Source organism: Antedon mediterranea, chromosome 1, assembly GCF_964355755.1.
Source record: "Antedon mediterranea chromosome 1, ecAntMedi1.1, whole genome shotgun sequence".
Lineage (NCBI taxonomy): Eukaryota > Metazoa > Echinodermata > Crinoidea > Comatulida > Antedonidae > Antedon > Antedon mediterranea.
Genome location: NC_092670.1, coordinates 20,270,638 through 20,290,186, shown reverse-complemented (window position 1 = coordinate 20,290,186; position 19,549 = coordinate 20,270,638). Strand labels below are relative to the sequence as shown.

General features: G+C 34.2%; 2 protein-coding genes across 3 annotated transcripts in view; one reads left to right on the top strand and one right to left on the bottom strand.

Moving 5' to 3' along the window:
• The first annotated feature begins 75 nt into the window (after positions 1-75).
• LOC140061299 (uncharacterized) lies at positions 76-9,265 on the top strand. 2 transcript variants are annotated; one of them, XM_072107810.1, is made up of 19 exons: positions 76-117; positions 556-685; positions 818-904; positions 1,070-1,213; positions 1,345-1,541; positions 1,697-1,747; positions 1,831-1,901; positions 2,096-2,168; positions 2,370-2,416; positions 2,531-2,706; positions 2,899-2,954; positions 3,319-3,470; positions 3,968-4,250; positions 4,764-4,787; positions 6,804-6,830; positions 6,984-7,204; positions 7,950-8,047; positions 8,199-8,327; positions 8,604-9,265. In XM_072107810.1, the coding sequence occupies exons 1-19, from the start codon at positions 79-81 to the stop codon at positions 8,708-8,710; spliced, it is 2,112 nt and encodes a 703-aa protein (XP_071963911.1). In that variant the 5' UTR covers positions 76-78; the 3' UTR covers positions 8,711-9,265. The 2 variants fall into 2 exon arrangements, with proteins under 2 accessions (XP_071963911.1, XP_071963918.1); XM_072107817.1 differs by lacking the exon at positions 4,764-4,787 and having other exon boundaries at positions 77-117.
• Positions 9,266-9,581: 316 nt separating this feature from the next.
• Positions 9,582-19,549, bottom strand: part of LOC140061272 (integrator complex subunit 1-like) — a 30,318-nt gene continuing 20,350 nt past the window's right edge. Inside the window, exons 29-45 of the mRNA XM_072107782.1 lie at positions 19,129-19,307; positions 18,479-18,582; positions 18,173-18,229; positions 17,825-17,989; positions 15,861-15,984; positions 15,452-15,617; positions 14,932-15,183; positions 14,537-14,624; positions 14,145-14,389; positions 13,447-13,701; positions 12,819-13,008; positions 12,360-12,487; positions 11,764-12,020; positions 11,327-11,397; positions 10,970-11,061; positions 10,774-10,883; positions 9,582-10,261 (exon numbers count right to left, since the gene is read on the bottom strand). Of these exons, the coding sequence (XP_071963883.1) occupies positions 10,140-10,261; positions 10,774-10,883; positions 10,970-11,061; positions 11,327-11,397; positions 11,764-12,020; positions 12,360-12,487; positions 12,819-13,008; positions 13,447-13,701; positions 14,145-14,389; positions 14,537-14,624; positions 14,932-15,183; positions 15,452-15,617; positions 15,861-15,984; positions 17,825-17,989; positions 18,173-18,229; positions 18,479-18,582; positions 19,129-19,307 (2,605 nt within the window). The 3' untranslated portion in view covers positions 9,582-10,139. The remainder of the gene's footprint in view (positions 10,262-10,773; positions 10,884-10,969; positions 11,062-11,326; positions 11,398-11,763; positions 12,021-12,359; positions 12,488-12,818; positions 13,009-13,446; positions 13,702-14,144; positions 14,390-14,536; positions 14,625-14,931; positions 15,184-15,451; positions 15,618-15,860; positions 15,985-17,824; positions 17,990-18,172; positions 18,230-18,478; positions 18,583-19,128; positions 19,308-19,549) is intronic.

Below are 19,549 nucleotides of genomic sequence, written 5' to 3'. Positions count from 1 at the left end.
ACAAATACTGCCACCAATTTGGTCACTATCGACTCTGTAAACAATAAACATTTTTTTGATCGAAATTAATTTTAGTGAATGGTCGTATATTTCACGATGCCCACTTCAGCTAAGGAGGTATAACATATCTAGGGCATTAATATTGAATAAATAATAATGTATTTACGATATATAAGCCTAGTCAATATGCTATAGCAAGCTAGACCCTAGAGTTGGGCCTAGGCCTACATCTTTTTTACAATTATTGACACTAACAGTCCAATGAGTGGGTACGGTCGGTGGGGGAGAGTGCTTTAGCCTAGCTAGAGTTTATAAAGAAGGACCAGGCCAGGCTGGCGGCCTAGTAGTAGTAATATAGTTATAGGCCCACTTTAGGCTCCTTGTATCGCAGCAATAGAAATGTTATAGTTCACTTCAACCCAATCTATAAAGATATATGAATAAGGCTCGCCAACCCTTTTCCTCATTAATTATGATGTGGCGTTCGCCAATATTTCTATATACCCTGAAAATATTTAGCGTTTATTATATAAAAATTGTATATTTTTGTTACAGTTTGCAGAGTATTCAGATGACAGCTTTGCATCCAATGTTTCAGAAGATGAATTAAAATTACACTCACCTAAAGGAAACCCAAAAAAAAAGAAAAAGAAAGTTTCAAAAAATGTTCGTGTCAAGAAACCACGTAAGTATTAATTTTATGTAAATGTTGTGAGCATTGATTAATAAAATAATAAACTACTATTTTCCATTCACCAACTCTAAATAAAACTCAATACAAAATAAAATATAATATTAAACTTGTTCTTTTAAAAAGCCTCGCCGTATGGACAACCAATGAGAGCTACTGGCCCGAAAAAAACATCAGAAGAATTATGGATTGAAGGAATGCACAGAGGGCAAGGTAAGTAAAAAAAAACATCATACACATTTCTAAATTCTACAACTTAAGCTCTGTCTACACTATCGAAGTAGTTTGACACAAAAAGTGGCATGTCCATATAGACAAAGCTTTAGCATTATTTCTTTTGGGAGATTGATTTTTAACATACATACTTTATATTTTAAGGGTTGACAGCAAGTGTGAAAAGCAGTAATTACCTAGGCTTGACTGGTAAGAAAACTGTACCTGGTGGTAATTGTAGCGACTACCTTCGAGAAGCTGTTCTGGGCCTACCAGCAAAGTCACGAAGATCACAATCAGCTATGGATGGTAAGACTGTAATTGTATATTCTTCTGCAGTAACTGCAGTATATTAATATTACTAAGTAATACATCAGCTTCAGAGTTAGATATTTCAATTTTTAAGTAGTAACACAGTCAATGAACTTACTTCCTTCTAGATACATTTACAAGGAGTACGAAAGGAGTTCCAGTTTACAAACCTCAAGAGGACATGTATGATGACATACTGGAGTTAAGAAAGACGGTCACTGTACTTAAGCAAGAGAGTGAGCTGATAAAGGCACGCCATCGACGACTTGAAGATGACAATAAAATGAAGGAGAAATATATTGATGAATTAATGATGGCCAGTAGGGTATGTCACTATTAATGATGACCAGTAGGGTTGGTCACTGTTAAAGATGACCAGTAGGGTATGTCACTATTTATGAAGACTAGTGAGGTATGTCACTATTTTCATTTTCATGTCTAAATATTACACATTTATTAGGTGTTCTGATTTTTTTACAGACTGGGGATATGAAAATGACCTCAAGTGGTAAAATTATTGATCCCAATGCTGTAAGTAAAATAATTTTTTAAACCTTCAAAATGTTTAAAGTATTATTATTAAAATCTAAACATCTAAATCTTTCTTCTTTTAGAAAATAGTAACATTGAAACAAAGGAACGTTAAGCTTGAAATGGCTGTTAAGGAAAAAGAAAACGCACTTAAGTAGGTTTTTAATTTTTTAATGGTAACTGTTCAAACTTTTTAAGTTACTGCAGTATACATACTTTACACTGAGAACTACTGTAATAGGTTAATATTGTAGTATTTGGAATGGTTTATAATTTTTTTAGAAAGTTCAGTTTTTATAATTAATTTTAAAGATCATGAAATACTTTCGGGTTTTGTTTATTTTTTAGGAAATTGCACGAAGACATGAAATGTACTAATATTGAAGAAATGAAAATTGCAATGGAAACTTTCTATCAAGAGGTAAAGCTCTGTCTACACTATCAAACTTTATGTGAAAAAAAAAATGTGATGGACAAGATGATGTCATATTCTACCATATTTGGGCACATCACACTTTTTTTGTCAAACTAGTTTGATAGTGTAAAAAGAGCTTAATACTATTTATATAACATGTGACTGTTACTATATATTACTACTAATATTTACATATTACTATTTCAGGTTCAAAGGTTACGAATTGAGCAAAGTGAAAATGAAAAACTATCAAGGTTAGTTTAAAACATTCTGTTTGATTTATATTGTATTTATTGGAATAAGCCTTTCCCACTTAAATGGACACCTCTACTTACATGGACAGCTCTACTTTTATTTTTAACCTACAGGTCAATGAAACAAAGTGGTAACAACAATGCAAAATTAAAAGCATTGAATGGGACAGTTTTACGGCTGACAGAAGCTAACCAACGAATGCAAAGTGAAAATAAACTATTGAAGTTGGATTTGGAACGAGCTATGGACAAATCGAGCCCAAGGTCAGGGGGTAAAGGGGGAAAGGGAGGTGAGTAGAAGGTACCATTGTGTTAAAGACAAAGTCACTCCCAACCAATTAGTTTAATTCTCTGATCTGAATACTTTGATTAATACTTTCTAATAAATATATAGTACTATTACCTTATAATTGCCTAAATACGATTGTATGAAAGAATTACCATATAAAAATATAATTTTTAAATGCATTTTTAAATGACAGACTACAAGGACATGGATAGGCAGAATCTACTAGCTACCATCAACAAACTTGAAAAGGTAACACATAATATTTAGTTCTTCAGAAAAAAACTAGGGTCTTGTTCACACTTATCTAGATCCTGGAAAGTGGTTATGTAAAGCTATGGCTACACTATCCAACTTTGACCAAAAAAAGGGATAATGTTTCTAAATAGGGTAGTGATATGATATCATCATGTACATATATGGGCACATTACATTTGTTTTGTCACATAAAGTTTGATAGTGTAGACAAGGCTTAATAGGTTGTGTGCTAACACACATGTGTGAACAAAAACCAAGAAAGCCCAAACAGTAAAAAAGATTATGTTATATGTTATTGTATAAAGAAAAAAAACCTAGGCCTATATACACTAAAGGGACAATTTAAATTCTTATCAAGGAGGTGGAAGAGGCAAAAGGCAGAGAGATAAAGAACTCTGTAGCAGAAGCTAATAAGAGACAGTTGATGGAAACCATTGAAAAGCATGAAAAAGACAATAAACGACTGAAAGAAGAGAAATCAAAATTACGGAAAACAATAGACGAACAAGAGTAAGGTTTTGAAGTTGTGATTATCATAATTATAATATTAATAATAATAATAATACCACATTTGTATAGTGCCCTTTTCATGAATAAACATGTTCAAATGTGCTTTACATATTATTATATTAATATTGTAAACAAATGTTACTGCATTTGAAAACAAAACAATCAGGAGACCTTGCCTTTGTTATACTCTTTATAATATTATTGTTACTCGCTACCATCAATAAAAGAACTAGATTATTTCACTACAACTTTAAAAACATTTGAATAAAGCAATACTTAGATAGATTATCTTAGATAACACATGTTATGCTCTGTCTACACCATCAAACAAAACAAAACATTTGATGTGCCCATATATGGACATAATGATGTCATATCACTACCATATTTGACCATATCACTACCATATTTGACCATATCACTACCATATTTGGGCACATTACACTACTAGAATATTACATATTTGGTGTTATTGAGATTTGTTATATTTATTGCAGACAAGAGATTAAAGATTTGAATGGCAAATTAAAGAAGATAACTGCACAAATACTTAAGGAATCTGAAGAAGCTGCTGCTAGGAGTAAATTAACACGCCAGTCCAGCTCAGACTCAATCCAACGCACAACACCACGCAGCCGGAGCGGAAGCACAGCGTCCCTGAAAAGAGCACAGAAAAAGGAAGAGATTAGGCTTGAAGAACAGAAGAGAAAGGCGCAGGAATTGAGAAAGAACAACAGCGCAAAGAGTATTCAGAGAAATTGGCGGGCTCATAAGAAACTTGTTAGTACAATTCTTTGTTAAAAAGACAAATTAATATATACTATATAGCATCAATAGGGCAATAATATTTTTTTTAAATACAAACAATATATACCTTGGTGGTTGCTAATACCATATCCTCAGGTATAATCCCACTTCTGGTCTAATCCTACCCCGTACTTTATGTATGATTTCACAAACAGGCATATCTCCGGGTATAGTCCCAATATTGGTCTGGATGTAGACCTTTTTCTATCCAGTTCAGATGAGTTTTTACAAGAAATGGTTACAAATCATTTTTTTTACCTGAATCAGGTATTCCCCAGGTATGGTCCCACCTCGCAAAGTCGGCCCAATTTCGTGTTCTATTGGGGTGGGATTATACCCAAGGATATACGGTACATTGATGATCGTTAAAACCCCTTTGGTCACTAATACCTTAGTAGACACAAAACAACTCACCTATGATACAAAGTAATAATATTATTTATCATTCATTATATTTTGTTTATCATTTTCCATGGTTCATCTTAGAGCGATGATGATGATAGTGATGAGGTATAGTGAATATCATTTCAGTTTCTCTGTTTAGTTTTCAAGCTGTTATCATTTATGCTACTTTTTTTTGCTTTTTATTTATTTCAATGTTGTCCTATTAAATGGTTTTCTATTAGCAACATTCTTTATAAAGCCTAGATAAATGTGCCAAAACAAAGTGAAAAAAAACATGAAAACTATATATCTTGTTATCCTATGCATTCATTAATGATGTACTGTCATTTGCTACCTTTTAACAATTCTATTATAATTGAAAACTGTAATTAGGTTATATGCATTATCATGCATATAACCTCTTGATTCTGTCAAAATCTTTATTTATTTATTTATTCTTTCCTTAGCACTATTTTGTCCGTGAATTATCTTGATATCAGTTTCATCTATTTAAGTCAATTTTTCAGAGTATATTCCTTATGGCCAGGAATCGATGTGGTTATATTTTCACGATGCGTAATCAAAAATTACGCGGTCTACGCGCGATTTTACGAAATCACGTTTGTAATCATATCTTCACAAGCATGAATCACAATTAAACAAAATTTGGTACTCATAAATTTCAGGTCATATTTCATCATATGGCAATACAATTACGTGCGTAGCGCATATAACGCTTGCGTACGCGCGCTTAAAATGTTCAAAATTTTTAAAATTTATTTTCGATGAAATTAGAGTACGTTTCAGGCAATTTTAAGCGTTTAAAAAATTGCCATGAGTGCGCAGATTTTTGCACGCGCACTGCGCGTTATACGTTAATGCGCACTCTTTTTGTCCGATTTCGGTTGTACAACCTTTCTTTAATAATATCATCATATTTTATTCACTTTTCAACGCGTAATTGCCTTATACGAGCACGTCAAAAGTGACAGGCTACGCACGTGTAAGTTAACAAAATGGTGAAAATATGCTAAATTTTAAAATTAATATAGATCGTCAGAATGCTCGGGAACACATATTTTTTATTTCATTTTCTTGAAGTGTATGTATCTTATGTATGATTTATTATTAAACTAAGGGAACAAAAATTGATTAAGCCATAATTAATTGCATATTAAATTAAAAAAAATTCATTTCGACAATCAAACAAATTATGACATTTTCTTAGGCCAAAATAACAAACTTAACATTAACTTTCTTCCTCCAAAAGTTCATATATTAAAGTTAAAAGTATATAGTTTGACAGTGCATCATTTTTGTACATTTTTAGAGATGTCATCATAGTAAAAAATTATAATTCATTGCGGTATGTAATAATCTATCTGCACCAAAGTGGTTACTGCATAGTAAATACACGGAGGAATTTTTCTACAATTTTTAGACAGTTGTGCATGGCTCGGTGGTGTGTGCTCGTGTCTATGGCACTCAAGGTACCGAGATCGAGTCTCACCTTGGGAAACGAAATAAGATTTTTTTTTTATTATCCGTATTGTTTGTTCAAATTTATTTCTTAGTGTATATATTATACACATGATTTATAATGAAATCTAGATAAAAAATAACTTATGTCTTTATTATTATGTAACAGCAAATGTGGTTTATGACATTATACGCAGAGGGATCTTTGATCGGATTGTGATACCGGCTATTGTATTCGCGTTAGCAAGGTCCTATCATATATTATAAATAATTAAAGAATCTGAGAAAATCAATGAATCAAAATATCTTTTAAAAATCAATTATCTTTATTAAAATCAATGCATATAACCTATAATTCGTCAGAGTGACGAATTAAATCTAGTTTTTTAAGTGCTCTTATTTTTTTTTTTTTTAACTTGCTTGTTAAAAATGTATGCATGGCTTTTAGTATATAATTAATGTTATCTGAAGGGAAGAAACTATACATCCTCCAGCAGTGATATGGTAAATAGAGATTCATAGAGATGAAAAACTAAATCTAAAAAAAAGTTTGCTCCAAGATTCAATCTTGGACCACCAGACTTTCATAGATTACATTTTTTAGCGCATGAATCTATAAAGATATTAATATCAATATAATATTTTAAATGTTAATTTTTACAGAAAGAAGAAGAGGAGGAATTGAATGCTGTAAGTTGTATTACATCTGTTTTTTAATTGACATTAGAAAAAGTTTGACCTGTTGTACTACGTCTAATATAGACAATAAATAATTTAAGGGAATGCACTAACTTATTAATAGTACATACAAAATCACTAAAACATTTCTTGTATTTGTGACAGGCAACTGTAGCAATTCAGTCGGCATATAGAGGACACGAAAGCCGCAAGAAACACCTACAACAGTTGAATCGATACACACCAAGCCCGGTGAACAAGTACGACAAAGATTACAGTGATGAGGAAGAAGAGGATAGTGGTATGGAAGATGTTGCCATGACAATACAGTCAGCTGCAAGGGGACACTGGGGCAGAAAGAAACAAATGAATAGTTACAGTGCAAGGTGTGACATCATATAACTTATATTGTGTCATTCGATCTACTTTTAAAAGAACTAAAAATGACACTACTTCTATTTTATTTTATTCAATTTCCAGGTAACATACAAAAATCATAAACATAAACACTTCTATTAATTAATAAGTGTCTTATGTACTTACTACATAGCACACAATGCATAAATAATCATTATTAATTGAAAAAGTATATCATACTCATCATATGAACATGATTCTCTAAATTTAGAACATGCATACCATATATAGAATAGACTGGAATAACAGATTTGTTTATTAAGAGATGTGTTTATGTAATAATAATAATTATTTATTAGGAAATGACACCTTTGCATCGGTGGCACACACAGAAGTGGTGCATCCAATTTAACATAATACATCAAAACAATACATTATATGACGGATACAGGTTCTTATATGTGTGTATACAATCAGTGGCGTAACGCAGAGGCCTGGAGGCTCATGGCTTAGGAACCTGAAGTGACCCTCCAACGCTGGAGGCCTCGGGTGTTTTTAGCCTTTTTTCGACATATTTTAATGCCTGTTTTTTCCTCTGGACACTGCTCAAGCCCCCATAAGATCCAGGGCCCCTGGGTTTAGCTATTAAGTGCTCATAGCTGTTACGCCACTACACAATTCAATCCATGATACCAGGTAGGAGTGAACTTGTAATAATTTCACTCCTGATTCATACAAATACAAGTGCTAAAACTAAAGCTTATGTTTGTATAGGAATTCTGAAGTATCAGATGCAGAGTCTGTTTCATCCAAACGATCTGCTAGAAGTAATAAAAGCAACAAAAGCAATGCCAGTAAAAAACAGGAAAAATGTGAGTTTTAATAGAAAAGTATGCTGGACAGTGATATATCAGAACCAAAAAAAAAAAAAATACAAATAAGTATATTTGTAAATGGTTTGAAAATTAACCAAAAGTGTTTCCAAGTACAGTATTACAGTATTAATTTTAATTTTTTTTAAAGCTAAGAAACAAATCGCTCGTAATTATTTGGATGATTCTGATGACAGTAGTGACGCATTGGTTACCAGTAAACCGAGTCGAAACAACAGTCGCAACACAAGTCGTAATGCATCTCCTCGTCCTGCAAGTGGTAAGAATTTACACAATCTCTCTTACAATATATAGGCAATGCATAATAATATATCCAATAGTGTAACACAGAGGTCTTAGGCCCCTGGTTTAAGGACCCTAAGTGGCCCTCCAACGCTGGAGGCCTATTTAGCCTTTTTCGACCTTAATGCTGCTGCTGTTTTTTCCTCTGGGCACTGCTCAGGAGCCCCTTGGTTTAGCCAGTGAGCGCTCATAGCTGTTATGCCACTGAATAAAGTCAATATCTAAAAAAATCGAAAAACATTTTTCTTTGCAGTCAAATCATCATCAAGTAAAAAAAGCGTTTTAGACGACAGCGATGAAGACAGTGATGAAGTGGTTGTTGCAACCCCTAAAAGACGGTCCTACCAATTTGGCCGATAAATGAAAACTATGTTTAGTGTATGTATACGTATAGACCATTGTTTTTTTTTAGAAGCATTGAATAGCTTTAATTAAAGACTGGGCTAGCCTACAAACTTACCTACGAACTTGTTAAAATACACCATTGATGTGAACAAGTGTCACAAATGTCAAATAAAGTGTAATCAAAAACAGAAAAGAAAGATCTTTAACAGTATTGTAAATCAAACTAAGATTTGTACTTCTGTTTAATTAGCTATGAATAAATATACATTTTTTTGAATTAAGTAAACTTGATATACAATGTCGCTATCAATCTTTTTCAATCGTTTTAGATTCATTCTGCTTCTTTTTAGTAAATAAATAATAAATATGTACAGAAAGAATGTAGGCTAATTTCAAAGGCAAGCTGGGAGTGGAAAGGCTAGACTTTCAATACAGCTTGAAAAGCAATATTCTTAAAGTTAGTTTTATTGTATTAAAATATTTAACTCAAGGTGTGTGAGGATGATAATAGTACTAAAAGGGTATGTAAATTAATATTTTGTATAGATTTAGTTGTATGTACATAATTTCATGGTATAAAATATGTAGTCATAAATAAAAAAAAACTTTAAGGAAGTTTGCACTGTATGGCTATGTAGTTATTTGTTTGGTTGAAAAACCTTGATTATCTAGTTCAATTATGTAAAAATATTGTATAAATTTTTATTAGAGAAATAGTAGAGTAAACAAAATGAAAATGGAAAATTTGACTTTTGATTTGACTTTTTTGCACATGAATTTCAAAAGTATGGTAGGATTCTACAAAAACATCTTTTTTTTTGACAAGTTTTAACTTTTACAAATGAAAAAAAAATCTGTTCAAAAAAGTATTTGTTTTATTGTTTTTATTGACAATGCCCTTCAAAAGGGATTAAAGTCTTATACAAAAAAGACTAGCTATGAATGCAATGGACATCTTGCATTCAAAGCTGGGCCCAAGAAGAGGGCAATATACAGTGGGCAATATACAGTGGGCCTGCAACATCCAGCACGGACTACAGTAGTTTCATTCGCTGCCATCATTATTTAAGAGTTAACATACTGTACATACATACATATTTTACAGGATCCTTTATACAAAGATTGGATCCATGTTTTGCATTTGTTGATCCTGTTTGCAAGTCTTATATTCTAATAGAATGCATCAATTGTGACTGTATCTTGAAGAAACTTGATGCTAAAACATTGATATGGACGGTTATATTTACTCAGCTTAGATACTGAGCACAGCCTTTCCAGTTTGTATTTGCTGCAAAACCACATTCCTTCACAACACTTTATACCACCTACATATATATGGTGTGGTTGATCTCTCACCATACCACTTATGTATTCGGTGTGGTTGCTTTACAATTTATACCCCAACGCTCCTAAAATATTACATTACACACAGCTGTGACATCCTTCAAGATGGCGTCAACATATCCATGTTGAGCAGTTGCATGGTGTCACTAATAATGGTCGTAGCATCTAGCTTCTTGTCAATTCCAACTCGAAAAGCTTTCTCAAGAAGTATACAAGCAGATTCTGTTTTGACAAAGAAGAAATAATAATATACATATGACTTTGGCACATTCCAAATACCAGACTTCCAGAAAATCCACAAGCCCACAGCTGTCTGGTATTGGGAGAGTTAACTGTATATTCCAACTGAAAATGTATTTGGAATGATAGAGAGGTCACAACAATAGGTTGGTGACAGTCTATTCCACAATAGAGTGCCAAGCACAAGACCTGAGAACACTCTTAAAAACTCATCATTTTTCTTTTTAATTTCTTTCTGTTGTTTCTCACGGCGCTTTGGGAGAATATTTTGATTGTAAAAGCGCTTTATAAATCGAACATTACATTATAGCGATTTAATTGGATTAAATTCATAAAATTGATATTGTTTTAAGACTTTTTGAATACATAATAGTAATAAAAGCATTTATAATGCGCCATATATACAATGATTGCTCATAGGCGCAGTACATGTGTAATGTAGTATGGGTGTTTGAAACAAAGCAAAACCCTTTAATAAAAATCCAATATCTGACCTTGACAGAGAAGACAAAACTCTGGTAAATGCTTAATTGCTGTCTCAATAACCTCAGTATCTGAACTGTCTAAACACTGTAAGAAAGCTGGCAAAAACTTGATTGATGTGCTAAAAAGATAATTAATTTTAACAAATTTAAGACAATTATAGAGATGCCCTTACGTAAATTTATATATAGAACATAAACCACTCACCTTGGATTTTGTCGAAGAAGTTTAATGATAAGAGAGAATGCCATAATCCGACATTCTACAGAAGAAGCAGACATTAGCCTCATCAAATCAGGCTGTAATAAAAGAAAAGGCATTAAAAAATATTCAAATATACTATGCTACTGGCAATCTATGTTTGGACGATAACTATTGCATCAAATTCTGCATCAATACACAATCATCCACTGGTTGGCCAAAGCTGTATGACCTGTGATTTATTCTTACAAGGGTCAGAAGTTGTGTATAATTAATTGCTTTTTACTTTGAAAACAAAGTCCAAACAACATAAGAATACAAAAACACACATTCAATAAGTATTGTTAAATTAAAAATACTTACAGAAAAGTTGTCCAAAACTTGCGGTGTTTTGCTACACTGTTCATCAAGATCATGCAAAGTGTCTGTTACATCTAAAAAATGAATGAATGCCTTTTTAAATACTTCAGCCTATATATATATATATTCCATTAGGGTTTGTTTTTTTGGTGCTGTAGTTATCCATCCTCGGTTGCATAACCGTAGAAACACAACAACAAAAAAGATGAAGAGACAGATTATATCATGTATGTCTCCATGTTGATACGCATGGAAGGATGAAGTAGCAATTTCTTACTGTTCAATCCATCAGGAAATTCATTTTATTGTTGGGTTTCTCTTCTTCTTGATACAGATGGCTAAGGCTGTTGGAGCAGCTGTGCCAAACTAACTGTTTACTGTCTGGTTTAAAACCCTTTATAGCAGAAAGCTGTTAAAAACATTATAGTATAATGAGTTACCTTCAGAATCTTGATGCTTGCCTAACCTATCTGTAAACATGGCTATCAAAGATGGCCCCCAGATTTGATCTTTAGAGACGAGCAGTGTAGGAGAAGCAGTGCTCTCTCTGCTCGCTAAACCAAACACCTCCTCAGCTGTCTCAGCTCTAAAGCTATTCTCATTATTTTCAGCGTGATCCTTGGAGGTATGCGTCAGCGTTATACCGGCTAAGATGCACTTTAATTGATGGAGGTCAGGAAGCACAAATGATAATTCACTATTCAAATTAATGAGAAAAAATAGTAAAATTAATAGATAGATATATTGATATTACTTTATTTAGGCACATTTCCAAAGACTATAAATATCTAATGTTTCCAATGTTCCAATAAATTCATTTATAAGATAATTAATTTATTGAGTTTTCCGCTTCAGCAAAATTAGTAGTTCAACAGTTTCTAAATTTGCAATCAATCAGAGCTCAGGAAATGAGTTCATGCACTCATGCAACTCGAAAAACCTCAGCAGACATGCAATGGAAATGTAAATATCCTCTTGTAGTGGAAATGGTAGCACAACTTTTTCTCTGCGAAAATGTTGGATTTGTGCAACTTACTTTAGGATATTGGAATACTTCTCCAGGATAGTTTGAGCAGCTGTCGGAAAGTGAGCATTGTACTCGTACAACAACACTACCAAACGACTGTACATGTTTTCAAACGGCTTCTTGTGAACTCCATAACGCTATGAATAAATATACATACATATGAAAGTATTTTACCTGGTTAAACGACATACAATTTTATCTTTCCGTAATTTTACAATTAAGCTCTATCAACACTATCAAACTTTATGTGATAAAAAAATGTGATGTGCCCATATATGGACATGATGATGTCATATCATTACCATATTTGGGCATACCACTACCATAATTGGACTTTTTTTTTGATAGTGTAGACAGAGCTTTACAGCATGGATAAACTAAAACATGCTTATAAACTAACATACAATAGGGAATAGTATTGAAGTACTAGGCCAGTATTGAATCTGACAATAGAGTTAATTCCCTTACTTTAATTACTCCAAAATAGGCATCAATAATTGAATGAAAGGCTTTCCTATCTTGTTTGAAGAGCTGGGGTTGCAGTAACTCCATCAGGCCTAAGATGTTCATGAAGAAAGTTGTTAGTCCGCGATTTCTAAACTCATGATAGCTCACGTTTATACGACCTTGACACAAAACAGACATCATTCCGAGTTGTCTGTAAAACAAGCAAAAAGTGTATGTTTATTTGCATCATCAATGGAGTTCCAATTGTTTTTCATACATAAATATGTACACAGTAAAATGCCTTCTTTAGGACACCCCTAAAGGGAACACCTATATTATGGGAACACTTTGATGGGCCTCAAAGATGTTCCCTTAGTAGGATTCTACTGTATTTCCAGTTTCATGGTTTAAAGCATAATGTTGAGAAGGAAAGCACAATGTAAAGGTATAGTTAAATGCATCGAAAACTGATTATTTAGGCTCACCGCAGTCTGCATAGATGACCAATACTCGTTTTAATGTAGACATTCACATAAATTTACACAGGACCTGTTTAATGCTCTATCGAAGGGATAAAGACAATGTTCACCAAGGACAGGCAAATAAAACGGAACAAATAAAAAATCCTAAAAATGCACATTATAGTTACCTTAGCATGAGTATTGGATGAACAGCAGCCAATTTTCTACAAGCTGAGTTAGCTTTTGACACCTTCGCCTTCCATTTCTCCTGATGATTGATATCAACCAATGACAGCAGCAACCTATGTGTCACTGCATCCACCTTAGAGTGGTTCTTACTGGTGAGAACATCACCCAGAGAAGTCATGGAGATTACATCGCAGTCTGCTGGTGCTTGGATGTACAGCTCCAAGAGCAGTGTCTGGTATAGTCTGCATTGGTTACTATTAGGAAATCAACAAAACAATACCTAGTTATAATAACGAATAACGTTCCCTCTTTCTATGAATATTGGAGGAGGAACTCATACATAGTTTTAAGAACAGAATTCATGACAGCTGTAATTGTTTGATTAAAACTAAAGTTAATGTACTTCCACAATCTAACCTACATCAGTATTGGTGCAAATTCATATTTTAGGATTTTAGGTTGGTTTTGTGAAAATTGTTATTGTTAATTTCCTGGTAAAATTTTGTTTTCTCATTTTGTTCTTGTTTTTTATGATTTGTATATGGATGTACTGTCCAAAATAAAGGAAATGAATAAATACTTTTCAAAATCTGGTTCAATCTGGTGTGAATCCAATTCTAGACAGTATACTTCTAAAGTGCAGTTGTCATATAAATGCTTTTTAACGAATAAAAAACTAAAAAAAAAACAAACTCACTTGTTAAGCTGGACCTTGCTTATCAAATAAGCCACTACTTCGTCCATGGCTGTTTTGTTATCATAACAGCAATTTAACAGCAAAGGTAACCTAGCTTGTATTATCTCTGATTGCTCGTTATTGGAATGTTGTTTATAGTCAGGCTTCACAGCAGTTAAAAGCCCCTCAGCTTCAGTGATTATGTAACGAGCAATTAAACAAACCTCCTTTGGTTTTAGGCACAACGCACTTTCCTCTGAGAGGCTCTATAATTTAAAATAGTAATGTATTGTCCCCATTTTCAAAATGTATTTGTCATTAAACACCACATGCTAATAATTAATACATTAATACATTTTTTCATTTTTCCTAAAGTTATTAAACAAACCAAACTCTTCTGGACCACAACTTACCTTTTGTGCTGTTAATGTTCTTCCCTGCCAGAGCTTAGGAATATGAAGACAGGCCCAGATAAAATCAAGGGCAGCAGAAGCATGTATTCTATTGACATAAATAAAAAAAAGTATTTAAGTTTAATCAAAGGCACAAGGTACACACTTTGACATCAAACCAAGACAGCACATATTAAGCCCATCTAGACTATCAAACTAGTTTGACAAAAAATGTGATATTCCCATATCACTACCATATTTGGGCTCATCACACTTTTTTTGTCGAATCAGTTTGATAGTGTAGACAGAGCTTAAAAGCTTTACCAAAGATGCCCAGAAACCTCTCTCTTTTTTTCATTTTTATACTTCATTTAAACACTATAAAAGTTTCAACTCTTGCCATCTAAAATACGTACGTTTTTAATTTGTCATCTTCCAATGTTAGAAGCCACGAAATACAATGATTTAAATTTTCCCAGCTAGCTTGGTGAGTGAGTACAGCTAGGAGGTAAGGACTGCCAGGGTGTTGCTTCTGCTCACCAGTTCCATCAACTAACTTCTTGGAGAATAGCAGGAGTTTCTGAAATTCTGGGGCAGCATCAACAATCTCAGGTTTTAAGAGTTCAAACCAGTCTACCAAAAGCCCTGCAGTTGATTCTAGCAGCACACTAAGAAAATAAACAAATATAGTAAGCTCCCTCGAAAGTAGAATAAAATTCATTCTGCAATGTTGTGCTGGCCAAAGTTGCAGTAGAGTGAAATAATTTTAATTTGGAAAAGTGAGCAGACTACAATCTACACAGTTAAGCTCTGTCTACACTATCAAACAAAAAATGTGATTGATATGCCCAGATATGGTAGTGACATCAAGTCCATCAAGAAAACATCACATTTTTTTGTCAAATGAAGTTTGATAGTATAGACAGAGCTTTATACCTAGAAGATGCTTGAGTGGATGCTTTCAATTTTGTGTCCTCCAAGAGTATATCAACAATTTGTTTTGATCTGACGTTCTGTTGCTGGAATCGCTCTGGCTCACGACCAAAGTACTGCTCTAGAAGTTTGTCCAACTGAACCTTGTCAAAGCCTACATTCTCAGTTTCTGGGGAAAAACAATGGGTACTGCATTAGGGATTGATGAATCATAAATTCAAATGCAATCCATCGGGAATAATATAAACTGGAAATGGGAAGAGTAGGTGGGAATTTAGGGGCTTCCTAAAAATGAATGTTTTAAAATATGATGAAACTTAACATCCTATCGTCCTATATTTACTAAAAAAGTAGGTTCAAGACCATGTGATTCATTGATCTAAACAGACATAATAATTCATAAGTTGCTTACCATTTAAGACTGATTTTGTTATGGTTTTCTTGGCATGTTTAACAACATTGATCAAAGCAGGTTGATCAGGTGCTATCAGTTCAAGCACATCTACCAATTGCTCATTACTTGATTTAGTTTTTTTCTACAAGACACAAAATTGTGGAATTAGAAAACTGGCAACTACTACTCTAAGCTGTGCAGACAAGGTGTTGTGCAACAAGGTGCAGTACCTAAAGGTGCTTTCTCACAAGGTACAGTACCTAAAGGTGCTTTCTTACAAGGTACAGCACCTAAAGGTGCGGTCTCACGAAGTAAAGTACCTAAAGGTGCGTTCTCACAAAGTACAGTACCTAAAGGTGCAGTCTCACACAGTACAGTACCTAAAGGTGCAATCTCACAAGGTACAGTACCTAAAAGTGTAGTCTCACAAGGTACAGTACCTAAAGGTGTGGTCTCACAAGGTACAGTACCTAAAGGTGTAGTCTCACAAGGTACAGTACCTAAAGGTGTGGTCTCACAAGGTATAGTACCTAAAAGTGTGGTCTCACAAGGTACAGTACCTAAAAGTGTGGTCTCACAAGGTACAGTACCTAAAAGTGTGGTCTCACAAGGTACAGTACCTAAAAGTGTGGTCTCACAAGGTACAGTACCTAAAAGTGTAGTCTCACAAGGTACAGTACCAAAAGGTGCTTTCTCACAAGGTACAGTACCTAAAGGTGTGGTCTCACAAGGTACAGTACCTAAAAGTGTAGTCTCACAAGGTACAGTACCTAAAAGTGTGGTCTCACAAGGTACAGTACCTAAAGGTGTAGTCTCACAAGGTATAGTACCTAAAAGTGTGGTCTCACAAGGTACAGTACCTAAAAGTGTAGTCTCACAAGGTACAGTACCTAAAGGTGTGGTCTCACAAGGTACAGTACCTAAAAGTGTAGTCTCACAAGGTACAGTACCTAAAACTGTGGTCTCACAAGGTACAGTACCTAAAAGTGTAGTCTCACAAGGTACAGTACCTAAAAGTGTGGTCTCACAAGGTACAGTACCTAAAGGTGTAGTCTCACAAGGTACAGCACCTAAAGGTGCAGTCTCACAAGGTACAGCACCTAAAGGTGCAGTCTCACAAGGTACAGCACCTAAAGGTGCAGTCTCACAAGGTACAGCACCTAAAGGTGCGGTCTCACAAAGTACAGTACCTAAAGGTGCAGTCTCACACAGTACAGTACCTAAAGGTGCAATCTCACAAGGTACAGTACCTAAAAGTGTAGTCTCACAAGGTACAGTACCTAAAGGTGTGGTCTCACAAGGTGCAGTACCTAAAGGTGTAGTCTCACAAGGTACAGTACCTAAAGGTGTGGTCTCACAAGGTATAGTACCTAAAAGTGTAGTCTCACAAGGTACAGTACCTAAAAGTGTGGTCTCACAAGGTACCGTACCTAAAAGTGTGGTCTCACAAGGTACAGTACCTAAAAGTGTGGTCTCACAAGGTACAGTACCTAAAAGTGTAGTCTCACAAGGTACAGTACCAAAAGGTGCTTTCTCACAAGGTACAGTACCTAAAGGTGTGGTCTCACAAGGTACAGTACCTAAAAGTGTAGTCTCACAAGGTACAGTACCTAAAAGTGTGGTCTCACAAGGTACAGTACCTAAAGGTGTAGTCTCACAAGGTATAGTACCTAAAAGTGTGGTCTCACAAGGTACAGTACCTAAAAGTGTAGTCTCACAAGGTACAGTACCTAAAGGTGTGGTCTCACAAGGTACAGTACCTAAAAGTGTAGTCTCACAAGGTACAGTACCTAAAAGTGTGGTCTCACAAGGTACAGTACCTAAAAGTGTAGTCTCACAAGGTACAGTACCTAAAAGTGTGGTCTCACAAGGTACAGTACCTAAAAGTGTAGTCTCACAAGGTATAGTACCTACAGGTGCAGGGCGACTCCATAAGATGAATTATTACATGATTCAGTACAACTTCACTACTTCAACTTTACCTGAAAGGTTGTTAAGATATTGATAAAACAAGATGATATGCTGTGACGGTTTCTGAAATTGCCTAGGAATACTTGATCTTCTGTTACTAGTTGATGAAAGGCTTGAACCAGACTCATGATACAGGCATAGTCATCAGCTTGCTTTTGTATTGCCTTATACGACATCTAAATGTACAAAGAAGTAATATTCATCAGTTACAATAGAAAGAAATGATGATTTTTTGACCTAGATTTGCAGAAACAGTAGTATTCTGTTAAAAGATTGGCTTTAAAGCTTTCACTACTCAAGATATTATTGAAATGATAGAAATATTACTTTGGAGTAAATTAATTAGGCAAGAAACTTACTCTTTGAATATCGTGTAATAAGGAGAGTGCTTGCTTGTTGTCAACTGCCTTGAACACCTAAACATAAATAAACAATGTCAATATCAGCTAAACATATTATCTTCCCTGAATGTCCCTGTGGATGTGTGTAGCCTTAAGGTAGGCTTCTATCAATCTGGAAGTGAAGCTAATTCTGTTAGAGGATATGAAGCTGAACAGAACCAAAAGCACTTACATACAGTAACTAAAAATAGTCAGCATCATTCCAGTTTCACAACATGATATTACGAAGATATGTTTAACATTACTAATAAAAATATAGTATACCTGTGTTAGAACAAGCTTCCACTCATTAACATCTCTGTACTGGACTTCTTTCAAGGTCACCTTCTGGACTACTGTGGTAGGTTCTACACATTCCATCTCCTCATCTTCAAATTAGTAATATATACAAATTAGAATGGATACAGAGCAAACAAAATGAGGATTGGAAAATAATTTTTGATGCATTAAAGATCAAATTTACAAACTATTAAACTATTACAAATCTGTCTCTCTCAACGAACATGCTCCGAACAGGAGATTTGGAATCCTCTAAAAAAATGTGGTCTTTTTTTTTTCAAAGAGAGTGTGTAAAGCTGGCTTGGCCTTTCTCTGAATCTGCCAATGCTGTATGGCAACTAATACTCTTTTCACATTTGCATAAATTGTTACAACTTGTTTCGCGCCATTTGATTACTATGATTGGTCAGTTAATACCAAGGCAATAAACAAGCGCGCAACTTGGAACAAAAACACAGGCCTCCTGTTGGTGTGTTTTTCTTCTGAGATTTCACTAGGGAGCCCTACAAAATTGTATTCACATTATGCAAACCTGGTTACAACTTGTTATAAGTTGTTATATTTTGCAGATGTGAAAAGGGTATTAGACTACTAACATTGATTATTCCTCACTTAAACTTTATCTAATTACTTACCATCTTTGGTAACCTCTGGTTGGCTACATCCTAACAGTTTCAGGAAATCATGACCACCACTAGCACCTCTCATGTGTTGTACTTCAACTAACTGTGCCATGTAGGACTTATCTACAACAGCCTGTTCCATCGATGAGATATCATTACGAACGGCAATATCCAAATGGTTCATCAATTTCCTAAAATCAATTTATTAATTAGTGAACTGAAATACAATCCTCAGAATAAAACATTTCTTAATCAATATTAATGAAATTATAAATATTTTAAACAAATTTGATAATTCTTAATTAGTAGCTTTGAGTCAGGAAGCAAAGTTTCAGATGTTTTTCCCTACTCTGATGTAATTGTATTGAATATCCCACACATACAAGCTTTAAAAGATCTTCGAAAAGATAGGAAATGTGCATGTTGTTCCATA

Bases quoted from the DNA above. Each gene is read 5' to 3' on its own strand.
- LOC140061299 (XM_072107810.1), top strand. From the start codon at position 79: ATGGTCGTATATTTCACGATGCCCACTTCAGCTAAGGAG. The intron at 1,902-2,095 runs GTAGGTTTTTAA...TTTATTTTTTAG, and splicing joins GAAAAAGAAAACGCACTTAA to GAAATTGCACGAAGACATGA. The intron at 4,788-6,803 runs GTATAGTGAATA...TAATTTTTACAG, and splicing joins ATGATGATGATAGTGATGAG to AAAGAAGAAGAGGAGGAATT.